The sequence below is a fragment of the Cryptomeria japonica genome, chromosome 10, assembly GCF_030272615.1.
Source record: "Cryptomeria japonica chromosome 10, Sugi_1.0, whole genome shotgun sequence".
Lineage (NCBI taxonomy): Eukaryota > Viridiplantae > Streptophyta > Pinopsida > Cupressales > Cupressaceae > Cryptomeria > Cryptomeria japonica.
Window position 1 is genome coordinate 460,859,913 of NC_081414.1, and position 17,899 is coordinate 460,877,811.

At 38.0% G+C, this 17,899-nt stretch overlaps 1 protein-coding gene across 2 annotated transcripts in view; it reads right to left on the minus strand.

Moving 5' to 3' along the window:
- LOC131067516 (uncharacterized) overlaps positions 1 to 17,899 on the minus strand; it is a 195,141-nt gene that overhangs the window by 149,019 nt on the left and 28,223 nt on the right. For both annotated transcript variants that reach the window (XM_058002548.2, XM_058002547.2), the window contains exons 2-5: positions 11,034 to 11,193; positions 10,547 to 10,639; positions 10,337 to 10,454; positions 9,863 to 10,034 (exon numbers count right to left, since the gene is read on the minus strand). In XM_058002548.2, the coding sequence (XP_057858531.2) occupies positions 9,863 to 10,034; positions 10,337 to 10,454; positions 10,547 to 10,639; positions 11,034 to 11,193 (543 nt within the window). The remainder of the gene's footprint in view (positions 1 to 9,862; positions 10,035 to 10,336; positions 10,455 to 10,546; positions 10,640 to 11,033; positions 11,194 to 17,899) is intronic.

Sequence of the window (17,899 nt, forward strand, 5' to 3'; positions counted from 1 at the left end):
ACCTTGGAAAATATAGCTGCAGCATACAAAATTTCCTATCACTTTCTGGACAGGAACTGTTGCATATCACTTTCCGACCAGAAATGCATTTCTGTCATCTTTTCAAAAGATGACATCAACTTCCAAGGTGGCATCAGTTACTGCTGGCTGTATACCAAAGTTAAATAATTACAAGGATGCGTGAATGGAGATTGCTAGCTGTTTTGAAGAAAACCAACAATCATAATATTGCCTATTTCTGTTCACTGTTATAAGTTATAACAGCATAGACCAATAATCCACATGCGCCATTCTTGTGATGGGGAAACCCGTGGTGAAGGAAACCCGCCAATTTGTCTATTTCCTATTTCTTTCTGTTGTTATAACAAAACTGTTTTTAATTACTGGTCACTGCAAAGGTTGTACGTGGGCCATTCTATTATATAGCTTGTTGGTTGTGGTCAAAACAAACACTCTATTTTTGTACGTATTGGTTATAAGACAGCATGTATTAAATGTAACATGATATAAGCTACGAGAGATGGACTTTGGTGAGCAGAATATAGTGTACGCAGATTTCTGAGGAAGAATGTCTGAAATCGTATTATTCAGAAATTCAATTTTGCTGTTCTGAGTTGAACTCGAAAGTTCTCTTATTATTTTCTTCATCCGGCAACTGGGAGGAAGGGCGCCCACTCTTCAGGTGCTGGACAAATGTACATATTTTATTTCTGCAAGTGTGTTTTTATTATTTCAGCATTGTTTGGATTGGTTAAACGTTAGAAATAGATATAGTAATGTTTGCAGTTGGTATTTAATTTAAAATGGTTTCCATGTTTCAGATTTAATTCTATGATCTGTATGTTTTAGAGTTTGTTGTAACTTCTGCACAGATCTTGTCACTTGAATAGAATAGAACAGATCCCGTCGCCAGGAAGTGACAGTTCCTGTTGCCAGTTTTATTTCAATTTTGCAATAGGTTTTCTTTTCTAGTTGCACTTCATCTCCACTCATCTCACTACTTGCAGCCCTTGTGCAAATAGCCACGACATCTTTCGCAAATTTACACCTCTGGATTGACACGTATAGACCAAACTGAAATTCATCATAAAGCATTAAATCTTTCTTATTCTTTGCCCCAGTGTTGGCCTATCACATATGTACATCTTGGATGTTACAATAGCCAATCTGAATTCTATTTGAACAATATTGGTTTATATGTTTATTTATCTTGTGATACTAACTTGGTTGCAGGCCCTACATCAGGATACTAACATAACAATTTCCATTTCCAAGCAATATTCAAACCCTAATTGAAGAATTTTAGGGCAGATTAGATTAACATTACAAAGTCTTTGTACATGAGGGCTAATACCTTAGTAAGTTGACATTTCCTTATGCTCTACATATCTATCTTTGCATATAGAGGACTTGGGCACATACATTGCAGCTAGCATGTCAGATCTGAACTAGGACTTCCATTTGTGTATTGCATTCAATGTCAATTTTAATGGAGGCAATAAGAATTTATGAATATTTCAGTCACAACCTGTAGTTCAATTATTAAAAAGATTAATATATATATATATAGCTAGATCCAAATGATGTTTGCAAAAAAATAAACTGTGGAAAAATATCACAGCTTGTGACCAGAGGCTATTTTTTCAGCAGGAAATCAAAGTTTGACAATTGGTTCTTTTCTGCAAATTATCACAATAAAATCACCAAAAATTGCTCTAAACCAATAAAATTCTCAGTTTTGACATGTTTTTCACAATTTTTTAAAACTTAAAAGTCAGCCATTTATTTCTTCTTTCTTTTTTTTCAGCCATAACAATCCTACTTTGTTCACAATTTCATCAGCTGCACAATGTTTTCCATTTTTACCAAAAATCTGTACTGTTCCCTGATTTTTCCCAATCAAATCATGGTTTTTTCCCAGAAAAAATTATCTTTTGCTTCACCGATTTATTCCCAAGAATGATTTTCGCTACTCCAGTTTTATGTTATTTATTACAATTGCAAGTAACACAGAATATATTGTTGTTGGTTGAAACTGATGATAGCAAAAACATCCTTTGGAATAAATCAGCAAACCAAAAGATAAATATATTTTCAATTAATTGGGAAATAATAGGGTTAGTGCTATGAAAAAAATTGGGTTTGGGTTAGAGTTAGGGTTAGCGAGATTCAGAAAAATAGGTACAGTAGCAAGAAAATCTCCAGAGCCCCTAATTTTTTTGACCCAAAAAACATAAGGATCATCAAAGAATTGTGTAAAGCAACTGGTAACTTATTCCAAATTTTAATGCACTTTAATCAGTCAAAGATTCATAGACCTAATTTTTACATAAAATAGCAATTTCTGGATTGAAAAATCGGGATTTGTCCTCAACAGCAATTTATCATGTATCATGATTCTATCATGACTCCTGCAACTATAGTCAAACCCATACCCTTTCAAATCCCAGTTGTGTTTTCATATAGATCCATGTTCTGTTATTGTATTGCAGTGCAACCTGTCACATCAGATCTTAGGCAATATATGCACTGTGAAAACCCTTGATTGATAGCTTTTTCTTAAACCTGTCGGGTAGCATACAATTAATCCAGGTTTTTCACTTTTTCAATTCTGAGTACCTAGTTTTGTTGGAGTAGCGAATGCTCATGCATGACGGTGATAATTTCCTCATTGTCCAAGCTTACTAGTTGTTTTATTTCAATTGGTTATGTCATGACATCATGGAAGCTATCAAATATTGATTTACACTATAAAGCTGCATCATAGTTTCATTCACCTCCTATGTGTATGCCTGGAAAAAAAATTGAGGTAAGAATATGCATATCAACAGAAGTTACCTTTCCTTTTATATCAAGGGCATGTAGCCTTGGCCTCTCTCTCAGCTGCATCCTTTTGGAGAACTTGAATAATGGACTTGATTGATATCTCTTCCAAGAACTTGGAGAAAGACCAGCTCTACAAAAAATAAGAGAATGGTATTTGAAATCAAACCCATGAGCCACGAGGGGTCGGTGTTGATGTTAGGATTAATGGCTATGACATTGAAGCATCAAGCATAGAAAGGATCACTGCAAGCAGGAAGGGAAAGCATATTGAACACCCTCAATCTTAGAATTTCATGTGTGGTTAATAGGACAAAAAAATTATTGGTTTACTCCAATTCAATGAGAATTAGTGTCCAAAGCATTGAGGTTCCACAACCTCCCCACCCCCCCACCAACATTGATGAGAACCATGGTATTCTTTCCTACTTTTCCCTTCAAATATCCCTTATTCTACAATCTTCAAACCTCGAGGCAGACACTATGGTTAATGAATCTTAGACCCTCTTGGTCCCTATCTTTTTTTGTGTTTTAGGTACTATCAAGCCTTGTACCTAGATCTAGAGCACAAAACTTGTATCCTTGGTAAGTGTTGTGACATTTACAAAAATCGCCCCATTGCAAACGAGGACCCCCACTTTTAGCTTGTTAGCTTATTTGTCCTTAGCTTGGCAATAGTCGTAGTTTTTACCTTTTTCTTGTGAGAAGGGTTCAGTCTTGTCAATCCGGGAAAGAGTATGTTGACCTGTCCTTTAAATGAGTTAGAATGTAAGGTTTGTCCTTGAAGGTGTATCAAGTCAGGAAGACATGTTTCGAGTTTGGAATCCACGATCCACTGTCGGGCCCATGAATTGAAGTTGAAAATGCAAGATGTGGTCATAGAGCAAGAAAAGTTGTAAAGTTGTCAAAATTGTCGAAGTTGTCAAAAATTGTCAATGTTGCAAAATGTTGTCATAGTTGTCAAAATGCAAAAACAATTGCGAAGTTGTCAACACAAGTCGTCATGAGGATTGATGTTCGAAAATTACAAAGTGTTGAGAGTGATGAAATGTCTAAGAGTGAGATGTCTTGACAAGGAAGGTCGAAATTTCCCACCTTGACAGGATGAAGTGAGGGGAAAATGATGAAAATCCTTGTCTAAGTCTAGGAATTTCAAAGTTGGAATTCAATCCTAAGTTGAAGAATGGAATGCATTTTTTGTCCTCGATTCTCACTTGCACTCAACACTTTGTCCTTGTCTAATAGGATCCCACTAATTTGTGCATGTTCATTTGTCCCTGGCACTATCTCGCTTGCGCTTGTCCTTCTGATTTTCACTTTGGAAATATCTTGACATATAATTTTTGGCGACCTCAATTCCTTGACCTACATGATCCAACGCCTATGTATCCTTGGAACACTAGTTTTAGCACTCAATGTTCCTTAGAACACATCATCCAGTGCTCACAAATCTGTGGAGGGCATCATTTAGCGCTCTATTCCTTAACACCCATGTTTTGGCGCCCACCTCTCCTTGGGAGACATCATTTAGTGCTTGCATGTTGTCCTTGCTTACCTAGAATTCCCACTCATCATTTGCCTTTACTTACCTAGAAATCTAGCTCAGCTCATAGTCCATGAAAAACTTGAAGATCCACCTTCCACTTGTCCCTGCCATCACTTCATATCTGCCCAACTCTCATCATTACTGGCAATGCAGCACATCTGATCATGCAAGTCAAACAGAATTTGTGTCAGCATTTTGATATGACAGATTTGGGACTTCTCCATTATTGTCTCGGTGTAGAGGTTTGGGAGACTGATAGCCACATATTCATTTCTCAGTCAAAGTATGCCAAGAGCCTACTAGATAAGTTTCGAATGCAAGATTGTAAACTTACATCTACACCTATGGAGATAGGGCTCAAATTATCAACTAAATCAGATTCACCTGTAGTGGATGAGTCTTCATTCAGGCAACTAGTGGGCAGCCTCATCTATCTCACCGCCACTAGACCTGACATCAGTTATGTTGTGAGCTATATTTCTCGCTTCATGTCAGCCCCAAAAGTTGAACATTGGGTTGCAGCGAAGCGTGTGCTTCGATATGTGAAGGGCACTCCTGATTTTGGCATTCTGTACAACAAAAGCAAAGATCCTAGGCTGGTTGGTTTTACAGACTCAGATTGGGCAGGTTGTGTTGATGATAGAAAGTCAACTTCTGGGTATGTTTTCAGCTTGGGTACAGGTGCAGTCACATGGACCAGCAAGAAGCAACAGGCAATAGCTCTTTCCTCAACCGAAGCAGAGTATCGAGGAACTGTTAAGGCAGCATGTGAGGCAATTTGGCTATGTAGGATGCTTGCAGACATGCAAATGTCTCAACCAGGACCTACTCCCTTGTTTTGTGATAATCAAGGGGTTCTAAAATTAACCAAAAATCCAGTCTTCCATGAGCGGACAAAGCATGTGGAGCTTCATTGTCATTTCATCCGCCAGCATGTTGAAGATGGATCAGTGATACTGCAGTACATTCCTACAGAAGATCAGATTGCAGATATCCTCACCAAGTCAAACAGAATATGAGGTGATTAGTGTCTATATCAACCAGCAGATATGCCTTGTGGTTGTCACTGTAGCTAATGAACATCAATTTCTAACTCTTTGGATCCAATTTGGTGCGCGTGGCATCTGGAATCCAAACATAAGTTGTAGAGCCAAAAACTTTCAAATGACTGATTTTAGGCTTCCTGCCAGACCAAGCTTCCTCTGGAGCCATCTTCTTAACGGCCTTTGTGGGAGATCAGTTCAGAAGGTAGACTGCAGTGAAGACTGCTTCCGCCCAAAAGTGTTTTGGAACATTTCTATGCTCCAACATAGACCGAGCCATCTTAGTGACTGTACGGTTCCTGCGCTCAACAACATCGTTCTGCTATGGGGTGTAAGGTGTGTTAAGCTGATGCTTAATGCCATGTGATGCACAAAAGTTGGTGAACTCTGTAGAACAAAATTCCCCTCCATTGTCGGACCGAAGAGTGACTATCTGACAGCTAGACTCTTTTTCCACTAAGGCCTTAAACGTTTGAAACATGGTGAACACCTCTGATTTCTGCTTAAGAAAATAAACCCACATGCGTCTGCTGAAATCATCAACAAATAATAGAAAATACCTGCATCCAGTGACTGAAGGAGTGTTCATGGGACCACAGATGTCTACATGAACGAGTTGCAAGACCTTGGATGCTCTCCAAGCGTCTCCATCTGAAAACGAAGTCCTATGATGCTTTCCAGCTTGACACGCTCTGCAAACTCCATGATTCTGAGTTTGAATCTCAGGTAATCCTACGACTAGATCCTCTCGAACCAACTAAGAGAGATAGTGGACATTGAGATGCCCATATCGTTGATGCCAAAGAGTGTTGATGGAAGTACTCCTAGCTGCCATGGCGAGCTCTTGAGAACCAGTAGAATCGACAAGTTTATAAAGACCATGATCCTCAATACCAACTGCAACTGTAGTGCGAGTCTCCCTGTCAACAATGGTGCACTTGTGCAACCCAAAGACGACATCCAGCGGTGGTGAATGCTGCATAATCTAACTGACTGACAGTAGATTGAGCTTCATACCAGGTACAAAGTATACATTGAGGAATATTAAATCTCTCCCACCAGATGAAATATGAACATTGCCCTTGCCGACAACAGTATACTCTTCACCTCCACCAAAGATCACTGAATCAGTGAAAGGCATGTACTCTGTAAACCAATCCCGACGATGTGTGAAATGTCGAGAGGCTCCAAAGTCAATGTACCAAGTCGATGATTGAACATCATCAGAGGAGGTTTGGGCCATGAACGCATATAAGGCAAATTCCTTCTGATCAGGATGCGTGGCACAATTGGCTTTCTGCTTGGACCCTCCCTGTTTGGATTGTTGGGATGCTATCAATTTCCGGCAATCTTTCACCAAATGGCCATATATATGATAGTAGGAACACTGTAAGCTCTTCTTTTTGGAAGACTGCTAAGGTTGACCTTGACCTTGTCCTTTCTGCTGGAAGGACGGAGCTTTACCCTTGTACTTATGCGAAGCTGAGGCTGAGAAAGCCTGTTCAGTGGATGAACTAGCGCTGCTTCCAAATTGCTGCTTCCATCGATCCTGTTGGAGCAGCTTGTTGCAAAGATCAGGAAACTTCAAATCAACACTAGTAGAGGAGATATTGAGCGTATCAATGAAATGCTCATAGGATCTGGGAAGGCTTTTCAGCGTGATCACTACCATATCCTCTTCCACCATGGTTCGGCCTATAGCTTCTAACTGATCACGGATGTCCTTGATCTTCGTAAGATGTTCCTGGATAGATGAGTTCTCATCCATCATGATAGAAAACAACATATTCTTCAGAAAGAAAGCTCAGCTCTTGTCGGACGTTTCATGAAGATCCTTCAAAAGATCCCAGATCTCTTTTGTTGTTTTACCTGAAGGCACCTGTGGGAGTTGATCATCTGTGACAGAGAGTTTGAAAAGCATGACAGCCTCTCGATTCTTCACATCATGTTTGTCTTGATCATCGCCTGCTGTTGTAGGACGAGATTCCTTGCCCAAAACAAGCTGATCAAGGCAACGATACTCAAAGATGATGTTCTATAATTAGAACATAACGTTAAAGTAAAAGATTAAAGAGCTAAAAGCTAAATTAAGCTTAAAAGCTAATTAATTAAAAAGAAAAAGCTAAATGCTAAATAAAGCTTAAAAGCTAATTAATTAAAAAGAAAAAGCTAAATGCTAAATAAAGCTTAAAAGCTAATTAACTAAAAAGCTAAATGACCATTAAACAAGGAACTAAATATAGGTGACTAAAATATAATTAAATATTCTAATAGATATTACATGATATGTGAATCACCTGCTCGCCCATACGAGATCGCACCATCTTTATGCAGTGGTTTCCTCATGGCAAAGCAAAGCTTGGTTTGGTTTCATCAAGTCAGCAATCATTTCTTACATTGTTAAGTGTTAGCTCGGATTTCCTTATCTTTTCATCTTTTGTCGTTTATTTTCCAAGTTAGTTAAGTGTTCCACATTCCAGCAAAACGTAAGTCTGTTTGCATTAACCAGCATTATCACATCATATACACTATGTCTATCCACAATATAAAGTTGATTGCTCGCATTGTAAACCTTGGGGTTGCCTTATTTGATCACATGTTTAGCATATGAGGTTTCTATGTTCAAGAAAGGATAGAATACTTAGTATTTTATTTTGTGTTCGAGGTGTCATAAAAAAAGCACGGCTATAATTTCATCTTAAAAACATATGAATATTTATAATCTTCTTACCTTTTTATCCTCGTGCTTCTTCTATGTACTCCACAAATGCAAAATAGCTCATGCATGAAAAGAAAATGTAATGATTATTTTATATATGTACTAGCTCTCAGTGATAGCATACCCTAATAGTGAAAATCACCAGCACTTCCCAAGAATTCTCATTTCCCAAATGTTATATTGCCATATAAAGATGCCATCAAAAATTCATCATTTTTAGAAAACCCCTGATGACACCTTACGATGTCTTACATATTTTTCAAAAATCCTTACTGATGCCACTTGTGTCTTTGGTCCTAGGGCATGGTTGATACTACTGTAATATTTTGACTATTTGGTACATATTTTTTTAAATTATAGTGCCTTGATGTGTTTCACCATATCTTTTCGGTTCCATATATTTTCTTATCCCAGAAATCATTATTACCCCTAATAAAAATTTGTCACACTGATTCTCACTATCTCTAATATTATTGCTCTCTTAGTCTAAAAACAATCTTTTAGCCATTCTTGATCAGTAAGTGTGTTTCCCATTATTTACAAGCCTTTTAAAGTCTGCAATACCAGTTGAATACTGAATGTGATGGTGGTCCTCAAATGGATGAAAGTGTATTATTGTCTGTTGGAAAAGTGGGTTTTATTTTGACAATCAACTTATTGTGCCAAACATGAAGGGCTGGAACGCCTTTCAACCATGCATAATAAAAATAGAATCAGATAATCACGGGACTCATTAAAACCAACATCAATTTTAAGTATGCAGTAGGATAAAAATAGAATCAGATAATCACGGGATTGATTTTCTCATTAAAACCAACATCAATTTTAAGTATGCAGTAGGATAAATATGCAGCGACCGCAGAAATGAAAGCTAGGAAAGTAGTACAGGAAGGAGGATGGGCAATAGGATCCTCATAGATGATAAACACCATGTATGTTACTGGGTTTTTATTATTTCTAATTGGGCCTGGCTACTCATTTAAACTATACTTTCCTGTGGGTGGCTTATGAAAGTCAACAAAGGTTAATATTGGATCCACAAGTATGGCTTCTGCTCTATTAGAGAACAATCTCTCTACTTTCTTCGTCTGGAGCAGGTCTAATCATTCTTTCATTTTCTGCAGCTTCCACAACCATTGGGGTGTTTTTTAATATGCTTTTTTGTACTTTAATATCCATCATTCTAATTGCAGAAGGTTTTCTTTATATGTTATTAGCTGACATGATTGCAGAAGGTTTTCTTTATATGTTATTAGCTGCCATGTTTGTATTTTTCCAGTAACTGACTGAAACAAGAAAAGCCATTATTATATATATAAATTATTTCAGTGCAACCTTGCACAGTTTAATTTTGAAGGGCTTAAAACTAACCTAAATTTTGAGTTATATTTGTTGATTATTATAAATTTGACGATTTTAAAACAAAAAAATATGACAAATCACCTTTTATATTCAATATGGCCATCATGACCATACCGTAAATATTAAAAAGATATAAATTGAGACATCATTTTACAAATAAATAGCAAGGATGCCTCTGGCATCTAGATGTCCTAGTATTTAACTATTTCGGTAGTTATAAAAACAATAATAAAATTAACTGCATTTGGATTGCATCAGTATATAGCACATCTCTAAGGATAAAAATTCATATGATGATAAAGCATGTCCTAAAAGAAGCAGATTTAAAAACTGATGCACAAAGTACAAAACAATGACTTAGTCATCTACCTATTTATAAGAACGATGGCAACTGAACTATGAAGCACTTTGACGTCAGGCAGCCGCAGCTGATCCAATAGAAGACCCAGATTTTTATTAGCTTCCTGTCCTAACAGTGCAGCATCGAGGATAGGATGATGACTTTCAAGTATCCATGATATATCAAAGCCCCTCGATTTCCCTGTTCATATTTTTTTTTAAATTAATTTTCTTCTTGCAGATATACACCTAAAACAAAGGCACAAGTTACCTAAAAAATTATGGTTCTTGTATCAACTGACTTTGCTAAAGTGTATGTCATATAATTAAAGGAAACCAATGCAAGAAACAAGATAACGTATTCAACATCGAAAACAAAATCTCAAGAAAATTGTTATATTGGACCACCTACTGAAAAAGTTCCGACCACCTACTGAAAAAGTTCCGAATCACTACCATGCCCTGGAATATTTTAGCTGAAATAGATTCAATAAAAGAATTTACCATCATTATTGTGTTGGGGAGGTGGTGGTTGTCGGGAGACACTGGGATCCAAGGTAAAGAGTAGTATCATTGTTTCAACAAACTTCACTGCCACCAATCTTACGCCATCAGCTCCAGGCTTCAGCACAGATTTCATTTCCGCTAGTCACCATTTTTGTCCTATTAAAATTAGGCACCAGAGTAAATGTTAAAAAAGAATGCAGGGCATACCTGGAAAGCAATCGGATATACTGCATCCTTGAATTTAACCATCCATGCCCATGAATCTTCAATCTGTTTGTCTAAATGACCTGAATAGATGCCCTGAATAGAAAAGAATATTTATCAGACTTCAAAGCAAAAGGAGAATATGACAACATAATCTCAAATGACAATGATACCATACCTTATATGCCAATGTCATGTACATTTCATTCAGATTTGAACTTGTTTTCTCTTACTAATAATTTCATCACTAATTATCTATATTGTTAGAAAACCATTTGAATAGAGTAAGTTCATCATCCTTCATAGTCCACATAATGTCACCCCTTGGTTAACTATCTTGCATAGCCATATTCAAAATAGTCATGTCATGGTACCAGTGAAGTTTCACAAAACTTATACAGACAATGTAAATGAATAATTATAGATGAAACAGAAATGCCACTACGAAACAAAAATGCTAGACATCAAAGGATCAACACATGCAACACACCTGCAGAGCCACCTGTTCCAGTGTATTTCGAAACAAATTTGCCCCTGTAGTAACGGCCTGCCGTGCAACAGCTGGTGTGTCATCTTTCAAAAATGCAATCAAGACTGGAACAATATCACGCAAGTGTTCCAAGAATTTCAAGCCAACTTCTTCAATCATCCTACAAGCAAAGGAAATATCTATGATCAATTGAGATCCATGAATTTAAAATAATGTCTTCGAGCAAAAATTTCAAATTCATCTAGTCCAAATTACATAAAAACTATGTTCCACATACACACACACACGCACACACATATATGTAGTGTATATACACATCTATATAGTGTATATATACACGTCTGCATATAGATGTACATGTATGTACATATGTACATATATACGTGTGTGTGTATACAGGTTTAACTGTACATGACATCAAAATTAAGTTTAAATATTCATATAATGTACTGAATTTCAAACTCATACATTCCAAATTATATAAAACAATAAAAACCATGTTCCACAAGACGGCAGGTGATGCATTAAAATGGTAAAAATTAAATAAAAGATTCAAAATGTAATACACATGGCTGAATCAATCTGTGACAGCAGTATAGGAGCAGTAATATATTTTAAGCAAAACAGAAAATTTAAAGTATATCACGATTCAAATTAAAAAAAAAACATAACTGGATAATGAAGAGGGTGGTGAAATAACCATCCAATTGGAGTACCTGTTGTCATTTTTATGAGACCCTTGGTCCATCAGTGAGAACTGATCAGAGATATGTTCTACGGACCAATGCTACCCCAGTTGATCAAGGAAAAAACAATGGAATCATGAAGTGTGAAGCATTGTCTTGACCCCGGAACTCCAGAATTCCATGATCCCGAAGTTCCCAAGCCTTTGCCTTTCTTTGACCCCGGAACTCTGGAATCCCGTGATCTCGAAGTTCCCAAGCCTTTGAGTTGTCTTGCCCTCGAAACTCCAGAATCCTGTGATCCCGAAGTTCCCAAGCCTTAGCCTTTCCTTGACCCCGGAACTCCGAAATCCCGTGGTCCCGAAGTTCCCAGGCATTTGCCTTTCCTTGACCCCGGAAATCCGAAATCTCATGATCCCGAAGTTCCCATGCCTTTGCCTGTATGACCCCGGAACCCCAAAATCAAGAAATTCCCAAATTCCTAAGCCTTTTCCTTCCCGAAATCCCGAAATTACCAAGTTCCTAAGCCTTTTCCTTCCCAGAACCCCAAAATCACAAAAGTCCCAAGTTCCTAAGCCTTTTCCTTCCCGGAACCTCTAAATTCCCAAGTTCCCAACTTCCGACTTCCGACGACTTGCAACATTTCCAAATGGTGTGATCAACACTCAAAGCTCTTAATGCTCCACAAACTCTTGCAACTTGTACACTTTCTTCATGGAGCTACAGGGGCGCATTTAAGGATTTTTGCAGGATTTCCATCAAGTGGAGTACATGGCCATACTTATTTATGGTTACTTGATGGCCTTCATGGCAGGCCTGCATGCTTTGACTTTGGAATGTCAGGCAATCCACCTTCTGGAATGTCAGGCAATCCAGGTTGGGTTGCTTGCATGTACACCATGTCAAGTGCATACACTTCCTTGCATTCCTAGACTGACATTCCTCTGCACACACAAGTGTCTCTCCTTGACCAATGGTCTCTCCTCTATGACCAGTTTTCTATATAAAGGTTGTTAAGCCTCATTGTAAAGGATTCTCTCCCTGCTGGCTTGAGCTATTCTTATGCTCTTCACTTCTCTTGAACACTTGTATATTTCTTACATTTTTGAATCTGTAAGTTTGGCCATTGGCCTTAGAATGAATTGAATTTGTCTTTCTTGCCTCCCTTCAACTTATGCATATTGTGTATATTTCCTTACCTTCATTATAAGTGTATGCTTTGAGGCTTTCTCTAATGTCTATGTTAAGTGAATGTTTTGTGGCTTTCTCTCATGTCTATGTTGTGTTAACAAGTTTTCTGAGTGTGACTTGTGGGAAACCTTCTCCCCTATGACACTCAACAAATTCTAACCTCCATACATGCGTTTGAGGTCGTTCATGCAACTGAAGTTTGTGCATCTCCAAGGTGTTTCAATTGGTTCTTTGTGTCATTTCAGGTGGGAAGAGGAACATCTCTCATCTTGGTGCATCACCTCCTTTCATATTAAGTTTTCCTTCTTCCCTTTTCTCTGCAGGCTGTTAGGATAGGTTTAGAAGTAGAATTTAGAGTGTTGAGTTGTGTTACATCCCACTTGTGCCCTAGTTGTTTATATACTGTCATTACGCCATGTTGTATGTGTGCCCTAGTTGCTCTATGATATCCCTACAAGATGTTTAAGCGTGCCCTAGATGTTCATGTTTAAGTTAAATGAATGTGCCCTAGATGTGTATGCATAATTGAATGATGCTAATTGTGCTTACAATAATGAATCAATGACTCATAATTGTTAAATTGATGACTAGATAGTTAACATTATGACATGATGTTTCACTTTTGTTAATGATATTTGAAATGTCAGAGTAGGACAAGATTTTGATCTAACTGGTTGAATTGGCCAAGTGTGTGCAGGAGATTGTCTTCCTCTGAGAAGGGAGGGGAAGTATCATCAAGTTGGGAGGTAAGGAGAGGAAGAACTTATGCCATCTAGAACCCTAACCCTAAGTCAGGTAGTCTCATGTTGACCTTGATTAATTACGTCAGCTTGTCGCGTCATGTAACCCTAACTGGTCTGTATAGAGGTTTTACGGTTTCACAACCCTAAGTTATGGATTGGTTTCCTAAGAATGAGGTGGAAATCCATGTGCAAGTCTGAGAATTAGAAATTCAGACTGAAAAAGGGAAATTTGAAGTGCGAAATCCTAAAAATTCTGCCTTGAGAATGCTTCTAGGCCCGAAAAATATTGAAGAAATTCCTCAACTTGGCCTGATTTCTTCCCTAAATCGCCTTGCACCTGCAATTTCACTTTGAGAATCTGCCTAAAAACTTGAAAGGAATTCTTCCAAGAGCTCCAATTTTCAAGTATAAGAAGCAACTTGTGAATAGTGGACTGCCAAAGCTTATGTTTATAGGGAATTCAATCCTTGTCTTTCCTTGTTTTTTTGTGTTTTAATTCAATGGCAATTTCTTTTCTTTTCTTGCTTTATTCTAGAAGCCTATTCTTGAGTGAATTACATCCTTTTTTTTTTGCTTTAAATCCAATACTCTTCCAAGATAAAGTGAGTTTCCTCTTGACTTCATTTTTTGCTTTATTTCCTGCTACCTTGCAAAAATTTCCTCTTTGCAATACTTGGGCAAACTTTTGCTTAAATTCCTTTTTTCCTTTCTTTCAACACTTTGCCAAGAATTTGCAAACTCTTCTTTCAGCTGGGCGAATTCCTCGTGTTTAGCTTTTATTTTGCTTTATTCACCTTATTGTTTTTCTTACAAAACTTGGGCAAACTTTATCTTGCCTTTACTTGCTTTAATCCTTGCCAAACTTTCGTTTGTCCACCAAGGGCGGACTTCATCATGACTAGGAATTATTTCTCAGATGGCAGGGCAGACTTTGCATGAGGTGAAGGAAGTTTCTTCCCTTCCAAGGTGGACTTTGCTAAGCTCAAGGAACATTTCATCATGACATGGGCGGACTTCAGCTTTGACAAGGATTTTTTTTGCTATGCCTCAAGGGCAGACTTCATGTTTCTTCAAAAAAATATCCATGTTGTTGCCACACTTAACCAAAATTTCTGACTTTTCCCTTCCAAGTGCCAACACTTAATCAAATTTTTACCTCAATCATGGGCGGACTTTGCTGATGGATAAGGAACTTTCACCTAGCATAGGGCAGACTTGGATGATAGACAAGGAATTTATCCCTGCCTTGAGGGCGGACTTGGTCATACCACAAGGAATTTTACCCCTTGCCTAGGGTGGACTTCATGATAGAAAAAGATTTTGCAGACCTCCCTAAGCGGACTTAGCATAGGAGTAAGGAATTTCAATGTGAACTCCATCTTGACTCAACACTTTCTTGCTATCCACCAGCACTTAGCCATATTTTCTGACTCTTTCCTTCATAGTGCCAAAACTTAACCTCTTTCTTCACCCACTCCTTGGGCGGACTTCACACTAGGAAAGGGAGGTTATGCTATCCTTGGGCAGACTTTGCTTGATGCCAAAGAACTTTTCACCTTGCTTGGACGGACTTGGTGTCTAGCCAAGAATTTCTTTCATGGATAAGCAATCTTAGTGATTTGAACAAGGAAATCCTCAATCCAAGTTCCAGACTTGTCAATTTTCATTATCTTCAATTAGCATTCCGGAAATTTTCCTTTGGATTCAAAAGTTTATTTTGGATGAATTCTCCTGACTTGATATTTCTCCTGACCCAATTACACCTATGATCCCAGAAACAAAAACGAAAAAAAAAAGCAACTTTCTAATTTTAGAAAAAAGCAGACCCAAAAATCAAAAACAAAAACAAAACTTTCTAAATTTAGAAAAAAGCAAAAATGCAAAATTTCCTGAAAATAAGTTGTCAGAATTGACCCCAGAAAATTGCGATTTTACTCCTTCGACCCTTCTGAGAACATCTGTGACTCAAAACGCTCTTTCGACCATTCTTTCTCCTCACTGATTTTAATGACTCCTCCGAATTTCAAAAAACTTGACTCATTTGCGGAGGCAAGAAACCAAAGACAAATCAGTCACCTCCAGAGTGGGATTGGATTAAGGTAAACTTTGACGGGGCTGCACAAGGGAATCCAGGTCCCTCAGGTGTTGGGTGTGTGGCAAGGAATCATAATGGTATTGTTTTGGCTAGGTGCAATCAAGGTTTAGGAGTAATGAAGTTGAAGCTAACACTGCTCTATTGGCGATCCAATTGGCAAAAAAGAGAGAGGTGGTAAACCTGCACTTGGAAGGAGATTCACAAATAGTAGTACAGGCTATACTGAAAGGGGAATCTGCCTGCTAGAAGATTGACAAAACTATTCAGTGTATCAGACACCAGCTAACAAGTTTTCAAAAATTCAAGATATCCCATATGCTAAGAGATGGTAACCAAGAAGCGGATGTGCTAGCTAAAGACGCAGTTGAACAACAAAATGGTGAAATCAAATGGTATAATGAAATCCCATCTATTCAAGTAGCGAGGTAAAAATGGAAGGTTGATTTGGCACTAGTGTTTTTAGAAGGTTGAATATGCCTTATCAAGAATGAGATGGCATTCGCATTAATGAGGATGAGACGGATTGCAATTCGATGAGATTTGTTTTCAGGCTCAAGACCAATGGGGACAAGTAAAAATTGATATCACTCGTGCGAACTCTGGATGTGGGATTGGATGTTGTACTGCAGACAATTGTTTGGGGTAGGCATTAATGGTGATGTCGGCAGTGGTGGATGTTCGATGCAAACCTCTTGTGTTCAAAATTCTAATTTTGTTAGGGAAAATAACCAAGTTTCTTATGAGCTCGAATTTTTAGATTCCACCCAAGTTGGCAAGGACAAGGAGGAGAGTTGTTTATGGTTCATAAATGTTTCTTTGTTGGGTAGTTGATAGTGTGGCTTCTGAGAGAAGCATTAGCATTTGAGGAGGTGGGTGGGTTGGGTGCTTTCCTTCTGCATCTTGGTGAAGTTTGGCAAACTGAGTGTGCGAAATCCAGAGAGTGAATGGTATGGAGTCATTTTTTCTCTGCAATCCTCCAAACAAATGGTGGCCTTCTGAGGGCACATTTCAGATGAAAGATTGACACATTTTCTTATTCGAAGACAAGGACTTCCTCAGTTGTGTCAAGATCGTCCTGGGCGACGAGTACATCAATGCCCAATTCCGCTACCGCACAAATGTGGACATTACCTCTGTGTTTTTAGCTTGGTGCCTTGAATTGGAGTCGGAGGATATTGTGAATTGGATCATAAACAATTGTGTTAGAATGGAGAGGTGTCAGGGGCTGGAAAGAATCATAGGAATGGCGAGAGACGGTGAGGGTTTTGTTTGCCTTGGTGGTGATTGGCTTCACGTGGACGATTTTGCTCCTCCTCTGAGGCCTTTCCTCCTTTGGATTGACAATTGCAACAAGGAGATACACAAGGCTTCAGCCCAGATAGGCATGAATGGTGTCAAGGCTTATCTTTGGTCTCGGGAGCATTAGAGAGGGGCTTGCCAAATGGGGGCCACACAATGATATCTGGTGCAGACAGTGCACGAATCTCCTGCGTGGTGTAAATGTGGTAGACCAATGGGTTCTACGAAAGCAAATAGGGCACGCCGCATGCTGATTGGGGAGACTTTAGGTTGTAAGGATGATGTAGAGAAAACTATTAGAATATTTAATTATATTTTGGTCACCTATATTTAGTTCCCTGTTTAATGGTCATTTAGCTTTTTAGTTAATTAGCTTTTAAGCTTTATTTAGCATTTAGCTTTTTCTTTTTAGTTAATTAGCTTTTAAGCTTTATTTAGTGTTTAGCTTTTTAGTAGTTCACTTTAAACGACTTGTTCTTAATTTAGAACGTCGTCTTGTAATCTCTATATATACATTATCCGATTATTGAATCATTCATTCAATTTATTTTTCATGGTATCAAAGCGGGTCAATGGGATTCTTTAAAGTTTGGCGAATTTCATGCCCTTCTTTCTGGAATATTTTCCAGATTTATTTTATTGTTTTTTTATAATAAAAAAACGATTTTGCTTTTTAGAAGGCTTTTTGAGGGTTTCTGGTTTGTGAGCGAATTTTTGTGTTGGGCAGCAGTTCATGTTTTTTTAGAGTTTTGGAGATTTTTGGGCCTGCAACTTGGAGTTTTTCTTTTGAAGATTGAAAATTTTCCTAGGGTTTCTGCAATTTTTCAACTAGGGTTTTGACCCTTCAGTTCAAGT